Below are 8,343 nucleotides of genomic sequence, written 5' to 3' on the forward strand. Positions count from 1 at the left end.
TAGTCAGTGTATTTACTTACCAAGTATTTTGCAGTTGTCAAATACTTTTAGGTTTTCTTGCATTGTATAGAAACTAAGTTCAGCTTTTCTGGTATGAGGGAGCACCACAAAACTTAGTGGCATAACTTTCACCTTTTAATTATTATTTAAGATACACCCCTCAGCTTCTCCTGTTGAAACCAGGGAATAATAAAGCAGAAACCTGAAGAAATTTGCAACTTAACAGTTTAAGTCTGTCTCTTCTAGTATTTGGGGACATGAACACCAAAGCAAATACCATTGTAAGCTCTAGAGAGAAAATGGAGCAATGTGGAAAAGTCTTAGAATTCAACTAGATCTAGTAAATGTCAATCCTACTTCTAGCCGAAATTGTGAATCAGTGGAAAGGACTGAAGAGTAGAGAATGTAATATTGAGGGCTATGATTTCTTACGTTTTCAGAAAAGTTTTGACAACTTATAAATTACAAGTGTTGCCCAAAGATAGGTGGGAATTCTCAAAATGCAGAGATTTTTTTTAAACTAGTCTCTTAAGGTCTGCCAAGCTGGTTTCTGATATATTGTCACACTGAGGAAGAATATGGCTAGTCTTAATTGATGTCTCCTTCCAGAGTTGCTTTCCTAGAGTTGGGGGGCGGTGGCTGGATCACCTAGTAATTTGGACCCCACAGATCTGCAGCCTTTGTCTTGGACAGCATGTGTGTAGATAGCTGTCGATTGTGCATCTTCTTGAGTTTGCAAGGCCGATACTGTCACTCATGTGTACTTCCTGGTCCTACTTGAATTAAGTCAATTTTAAGGTAAGTTTCATCATTCATTAAAATCTTTAGCCGGGAATTTGGGTTGCCAAAGAAGAAGTGCTCTAGCTGACTGAGCAGAAAGAAGATGAGGAGGTGAGGCTCTGTAGCAGCCTCATCCCTTGGTCCCACAAGGTAAATAGCTTAGAAATTACCATTTTTCATGAGTGCTTGGAAGTTAGAGGAATCTTTATTTTTAATATATTGACGTTTTCTGAGTCTGGATCAGCCCTTAGGCTGACTGTACAATCTCATCCAGTTCACCCATGGAATTCTCATCAAAACGAATCCTCATACTTCTGCTAAGATTTTTAATGTTCTGTGACTCATCTGTCTAGGAACCAGTTTTCAGTTTTTGCTAACTAAAATAGAAAAAAATAATATATGTTGCTGTTGTAACAAGCAAAAGCCTTTTTAAAAAAAAGAATCTCCAAGTTTGACAGGGCCCTGGTCCACGTTTCCCACCCTTTGTCCATCTGCGATTTCCTCTCATGCAGATGGCCTGCAGGCTGTGGGTGCTGATTAGGTGCTGTCCAGTTAGGAGCCAGGCCTCAAGCGGTTTGCTGTGCAGCCCTGCGTCTTTCTTTAGTGAGGTAATCGGGCGGACTGAAAATCCACTATTTACTTCTGATACTTTATCCTGTCTCCATTTATTTTGAAGTGCAGAAATATTTCTCTGAGAAAGTTAAGACCACACAGCCCTCAGCATTACATTAAGCAGATACATGTGAGGTCCCTAAACTCATACTTTCCACTAGTTTTGATAATTACAATGTTAAAAATATTTGGGGAATTGTAAGAATGACTTAGTAAGAAAATCAGAAGGGCCAGGGATTTAGCTCCGTGGCGGTGCGCGCCTGCTTCTCAAGTACAAAATCCAGAGTTCTATCCCTGGGGTGGGGAAAATCAGAGAAGATGTCATTGTAATGAACTAGATTAGCTGTAGCTTCAAGGGAGCAAAATGGAGTGGTGCCCACCCCTGTGGAAGGTGATCCCCAGCAATCAGTAGAGAGGCAGTTGAGGTCCCCGGCTGAACTCCGTGCCCCTGGCCTGGTGCTGTCGCACCCGCGCGGTAGAAGTTAGACTGCAGTTGTTGCCCCTTCCCTAGAAAACGGTGTGCGAAAGCCCAGGGAGTTCCGGGAAACTCCGCATTCTACGCATGTTCTCTAAAGAGACTTCACCTTGTGGGATCATTGGAAACTACTTTGGAAAGATAAAGATTGTGCGTGAATGCCGTTGCTTTCGGAATTTGGATCTTCTCTTCGCTTACCGGCGGAGGGGAGCTTGTGAGAGCAGGTTCTAACGGGGGCAGGGAGGCTCTGACGGCAGCCGAAGGTTCACACTGGATTCGAGGTTTCCATGAATCAACAACCAATGATGTCAGTGTTCCAGAAAGTACTTGGCACGGGCTGATATACTTTCATTTTGAATTGGACATTTTTCTCATCAATTGTTTTAAATTCTCCAATTTAAAAATGCTGGTCAGATTAAATATTTTACTGTTTCCACAGTAGTGATGTGTTTGTTTTGTATTTAGAATACTTTTGCATAATCTATAGGGTATAAATAATACTCAAAATGTGGGGAGTGGCGGTTGATGCTGTGAATCAGGGCTTTTATGTCAGTATCCTACTTTCTCTTCACCACAGAGCCTCCTAGACAGTACACAGCTGTGTGACAAACCAGTCAGCTGAGTAAGGCAGGGGCGGGTGCCTCTGCAGATGCTCTTGTAGGTATTACAGCCCTGACCCACAGAGGGCGCTGTGCCCAGGCGTGCAGCCGAGAGGGACTCCAAACCCCGAGGGGAGCAGGAGGCCGGGGTTGTACCAACTTGGTATTAAATTTCGCTGCCTGCAATGCACTGTTAGAGCAGCATTCCTCCCAGTGCTTATGTTTGTAGCCTAACAGTGAGACGACTTTAACCAACCCCACATTCTGTGTACATCACTGAAAACTGCTCAAGGATAATGAAGCACTTTAGTATAATTTACCAAGTTCCTAGTTAACACTGACTTACAAAGTACGTATTTTTAAAAAGAATTTCCCATCTGGTCACTTCTACAAGTTACGTGTTTATTCTGTGATATTCCCATTTTAGCAACTCAGACTTTAGAGAAAGCTTTATCAAGTTGGGGATGCTGTATTACAGTATAATTAAGTTCTCACTTTGAATGTAGTTCAGCTTGTAAAACATACTTTGAAAAACCTAATTTTAGCTCTCCCCACAGAACTTAACTTTTCCCCTTTTTTGGATTAGAAATAATCATTAAAATGCCTTAGTATTTACTGGGTCCTGAATTGCCAGTGTTAAGTACTTCCCTCGTGCTTCAGAATGGCTACAACTTAAATCATTTTGTTGCAGAGAGACTTAGTTAAAATAGGTTTTGTACTACAAAATCGGATATATTGGTGATGGACCAGTTTTCTGATTTTTTTCAACATGAGAAAAGTGCGGTCGGACAACCCATAACGAAAGCATTTAATTTCAACACATTAAAAACTCCGTTAACCTTTTGTACCATATTCCAGCATTTAGCTAATGTTGATTTGATGCATTAAAGACTCATTTCATATACAGGGTGGGTTGGTCATAGATAGCTCATAATTTAATAATCTCGAACTCCTCAAAGGGGTAAAAGCACTGCATTTTAAGGGCTTCCCCTGCCAGAGAGTCCAGCTAGGGAAGGTGGGAAGGGCTTGCTGCAGGGCTCCCAGCTCATCGGTCACTACGGCAGGCTGCCGGCCCGCTGCCCAGTGCCTGCTGACTACTCGGGAGAACACCACGGATATCCTTAGAAACATCCCTGGAAAAGCATGGCAGTCATAGCGTTAGCAAAAGAAACCTAACGGCAGAGTCTAAAGAGCATCAGATACAGCAAAGAAATGCCTCTGCAGGAACCAAGCACTGCACTTGGGTTTGAAAAATCTGGTTTGGAAGCTGGGTGTGGTGGTGCACCCCTATAATCCCAGTTCTCGGGAGGCTGAGGCAGGAGGATCACTGCGAGTCGAGACCAGCCTGGGCTGCATAGTTCCAGGTCAGTCTCAACTATATATATAGGGAGACTCTGTCTCAAAAGCAACAGCAACAACAACAACAAAATCTGGCCTGGAGCTTGGTTGGTAACCTGGGTGCCTCTGCATGGCTCTTTGTGCCTCACCTTTGGCCTGGCACATCCCTCTGGAGCCTCAGCCCATCTAAACTGTCCCTTCCTCAGAGGAGCTCTGGCCCCGTTGGCCGGGGTAGGTGGGTTCACAGTGCCTTGTGCTGGCAAGTTCCATACAGAAACTACATGTATGAGGGTCACTAATTTTAGGGTCATTGTCATGAGCAGAGTCTGGCAGTGCCTAGCTCAGAAAACAGTTGGATAAGATTTAATAATTCTAGTTCTATACGCTGTTCCATTTGAAAAAAATACATCGGGATGAAAGCCATGTTTCAGTTACATAAAATCCATGTGTACTTCTGCCATTTACCAACCTGACAATTTCTTGAGTAAAGGAAATACTGGTCTTCTAAGTCCAGCTGCAGGTCCTCTTGCAGCCAGAGTTGGTGCTATGTCCACATATAACCTTGCAGCTCTTCTCCTGTTTAAGTCCCAGGAAGGTGACTTCAGAACTTGTATTAATTCTTTTTTTTTGGTACCTACCAGGGATCGAACTCAGGCCTTTGTACTTGTGAGGCAGGCAGCAGAACCAATGAGCCAAATCCCCAGCCTTTGGAACTTATTAAATTTTTGTTTTGTCTTGTTTTTTGACAAAGGGCGTTGCTGTTAGTTCAGGCTGAATTTAAACTCACTGTGTAGTTTACATTGGCTTCGAACTCACAGCAATCTGTCTGCCTCAGCCTCCCCCAACCCCAGAGCTGGGGTTACAGGCATGCGCCACCGTGCCCAGCGTGTATTAAAGACTTTGTAGTGTAATGGAGAATGAGAAATGATGCCGAAAATTTAAAACACGATTCCATTTTCAAAATCTAGATGTTGACTTTTGAGTGAGTAGTTTAGGATGCCGAAGATACTTTTCATTCTTGCAAGTGAGGTTCTGTGTTGTGACAATTATCCCCTTGGACTTACGTAAGGTGTCTATCAGAAGCACATGTTTTTAAACTGCTTAGGCAACGTGAGTCTTAAAATTCATGTTTAGGAATGTGTTGTTGAGGAATGTTTAGTAAAATCTTGTGACGAGATTTTTTGCATTTACATGAACTTTCGCTCGTTTTTCAGAATCTGTTCCTAGAGACAGAGAACCCAATACAAAAATGAGAACATGTGTGCATAATCAGAAGGATGCAGTGCAAATGCCTAGTGAAACTCTGAAAGCAAAGGTGGTACCTGAGAAAATTCCCCGCAGATGTGCTACTGTTGCTGCAAATAAGATAAAGATAATGAGTAACCTAAAACAGACGGTTTCAGGACCAGAAAATGTTTGGATTAGGAAGAGTAGCAGAAAACTGCCCCATCGAAACGCTTCTGCTGCGGCTAAGAAAAAATTACTGAATGTTTATAAAGAGGATGATGCGACCATAAATTCTGAAAGTGAAAAAGAGCTAGAAGATGTTAGTAGCAAAATGGTTTTTCTAAGGCGGTTCAGAACCCGGAAGGAAAAAGCACAATAGTGACCGGGCACGTAGTGGTGAGTGGAAGCGAGGGGCCTCAAGGAGAGTGGCAGTTGCTTCTGCACCTTGCCCTGAAGCGAACCCTTGTTGGCCGCCCTGGAGGAACCTTCTAAAAGCCATGCTGCAGTCAGTGGTCAAGGCTTCCTCTCCCAGTGAGCTCACAGCACAGGGCGTTCTGAGGAGGCGGGCTGTGCGCCTGTCGTCAGGTGGAGAGAAAAGACAGGGCCTGTCCTAAGGTTGCTGTTCCCTTCCCTTCCAGAAAGCAAAGGCCTGGAGGAAATGTCTTGATTAGAGGAATAGAATGGGAAGTGGATAGGATATGCAGGAAAAACTTTTAAGGACTACAATTTCAGAAGCTCAACCTGATACTAATTTTAAGGGTTCTCAGACCACCGTGTCAATACAGAAATTGGAGGGGAAAACACAGGGCGCATTTCCCAAGGAAGTGCCGGTGAGCCTATCTGACTTGGGTGGAACAAAAACTTTTGTCCTGTGATTCACATCCCCAAACGTTGAAACCAAAAGGACCAGGGGATATGATGCTGGGGATGTTCGTTCTGGAATACAGTGTTGGAAATAGGCAGTTGGAGAAAATTCATTAATGTCTTATTTTGTTTATGGCATTGGGATTTGTACTGAATGATCAGTTGGTATTGACTAATTCAGGGATAATATATTTTTCTAAGAAAGCTGTGAATGTCACTATCAATCACTTCATGTAGCAGCAAAAATTCAGCCGACTTAGTTTTAATCAAAAATATTGCTTAAGATCAAATTGGTCATATTTTTAGATGATATAAAATCCTATGTTTCTCTACAGCACCTTAAAAGTTAGAACTTAAACACCAAGCAAATTTACTATAATCTTATGAAACTAATGACAGCATATCTGGTCTATTTGTGGCCTTTGCTAGGAATAGAAAATTTGGTCGTTGTACTATGGAGAATTTATTTGCAGTAGGGTTTGGTTTGTTAATAAAGTATTTGTTGACATTAAGATTGACAGATTAAATGAATGTGTTGCCAGTACTTTTTAACAGTAAGATGCTATTGGAAAAATAAATTGTTACAAGCAAGTTGTTTTCCCAGTTTAAAGATCTGTGACTATACATGATTTGCATGTGTAAATATGAAAAAGTAAAATGTAGAAACCTGGAGGTTTCTATTTCTTTTTCATAAAGACTAATGCATATTTTTTGTTTATACGGATGGACCAAGTATTTAGATTACCTGAAATATTTGTGGCTGCATGCTTGTTTCAGCCAGAATATTCTAAACTACAGTGTGTCCATTTCTCTTTTGCAGTGTACTTTAATTTGAAATTACAGATCTCCCTTACCATCTTAGTACAGATGAGAAAGGGAAGAAACCCTAATAAACTGTTAATTTTAGGTGCATGGGGTTAGACATTGAAGCTTTAATGAAACGCATAAACTAATTTTCAGTCCCCAATTTTCATTTCATAGAAGTTTCTTACTGGGTATAGTGTATCCTCAAGAAACATGATAAATATAAAAAGTCTGAAGTGCAAAATTTTATGCAAAATATTTTTGACAGTTTGTGATGAATTTAAGCTTTCAATTTATAATTTATTGTGCTAGGGTTAATTTCTGTCAGTATCGTGAGCTTGTATGGACAGCCTTTCATAATGGAATCTCCTGGTTTCATAATTTTAACATATATTTGCCTTTTCATTTTTGAAGTGCTTGGCCTAATTTTTTTGTAATTGCATGGAATAAGCATTGGTTTAAAAACATTCTTACAAAATTGATCTCTATGAACTGTATGCAGAATTTAAATCGTAGCCAAATGTATTAGCACTACTCTATAAAAATTTTTTAATTTCCAGAAAAGTTTTCTTTATAATCAAGAAATTAAATTGAATATTTTACTGGTCAAATGACAAATTTTTTAACGAAAGGACTAAAGATGATGCCCAGATAGCTTCTTGCTGTGACTCATTGTGTAAGAGCAACTCACAGGAGTCTTCCTGTTGTAAGATACCGTACTGGTAGTCTCCTACTTTCTTTCTCGTTAATGAATACCGTTTCCTAAGCTCTTACTCCCTAGCGCCTTGGTCTTAATGTGTTTATTCCTAAATGTTCATTTTTTAAAAAGATGTGTAAAATTGCTGCATACTGATTATATGTAAATAACATTTTTCCACGTCTTAAGACATTTCCAGCCATTCTGAGTTTTTTGTTTAGTCTCAAGGCTCCCTACAATCCCAAAGTAGTACTTCCCTTTGTGACTACTGAAGAGAGTCCAAAACGCTGGCAATGCCACATTTCGGCACAACTAAATCTAGGATACGGTTATTTCTCATTGCAGTACTAGATGGTTTCAGTTAAATTACAGCACATTTGTCCTCTTTCGGGTTGCTTGCTTGTAACAGTGCTCTGTGAACTTTTCTTCCAGCACATGGTAAAAAGAACTAATTCAAGATCATAATCATATACTTTGCTTATTAATGAAAAGCTGTTTAAAACGAAATCCAGTTTGTAGTAGTTATAAATGGTCAGTTTTTAAAACTATTTTTGCATTCTCATAAAAATGTTTTTTAGGTCAGCTTGACAATCATCAGCTTTTGAAATGTGCGTTCCTGTATCCGAGTAAAAGTCTCATTTTTACTACACCACGAAGCACTGTATTTCTTCCCGTCCTTCCGTCCGCCTCGACTGCCTCTGTGCCTGCGGCGGCCAGGCGTGGAGCAGGTGCTTAGTATAGCAAAGCTCAGCCCGGTCGCCCTAACGGAGGACGAAGGAAGGAGACCGACTGGGTGCGCTAGTCCCGCGCTCCGGCTCGCTTCCCTCCCTTCTGTCCCGCGGTCCTCCGGTGTCTCGGGCTCCCGCGAGGATCCGGCTCGGAGAGAGACTGGCGCTAGGGACGAGGCGGGGGCGTGGCCACGCTCGGGGGCGGGGCACGCGGGAGGG

General features: G+C 41.6%; 1 protein-coding gene across 1 annotated transcript in view; it reads left to right on the forward strand.

Moving 5' to 3' along the window:
• Nucleotides 1-6,540, forward strand: part of Brwd1 (bromodomain and WD repeat domain containing 1) — a 111,797-nt gene extending 105,257 nt beyond the window's left edge. Inside the window, exon 38 of the mRNA XM_010636538.2 lies at nucleotides 5,019-6,540. Coding sequence (XP_010634840.1) covers nucleotides 5,019-5,410 — 392 coding nt within the window. The 3' untranslated portion in view covers nucleotides 5,411-6,540. The remainder of the gene's footprint in view (nucleotides 1-5,018) is intronic.
• Nucleotides 6,541-8,343: the final 1,803 nt, after the last annotated feature.

This window comes from Fukomys damarensis, unplaced genomic scaffold (assembly GCF_012274545.1).
Source record: "Fukomys damarensis isolate Sample0158 unplaced genomic scaffold, DMR_v1.0_HiC HiC_scaffold_24, whole genome shotgun sequence".
NCBI lineage: Eukaryota > Metazoa > Chordata > Mammalia > Rodentia > Bathyergidae > Fukomys > Fukomys damarensis.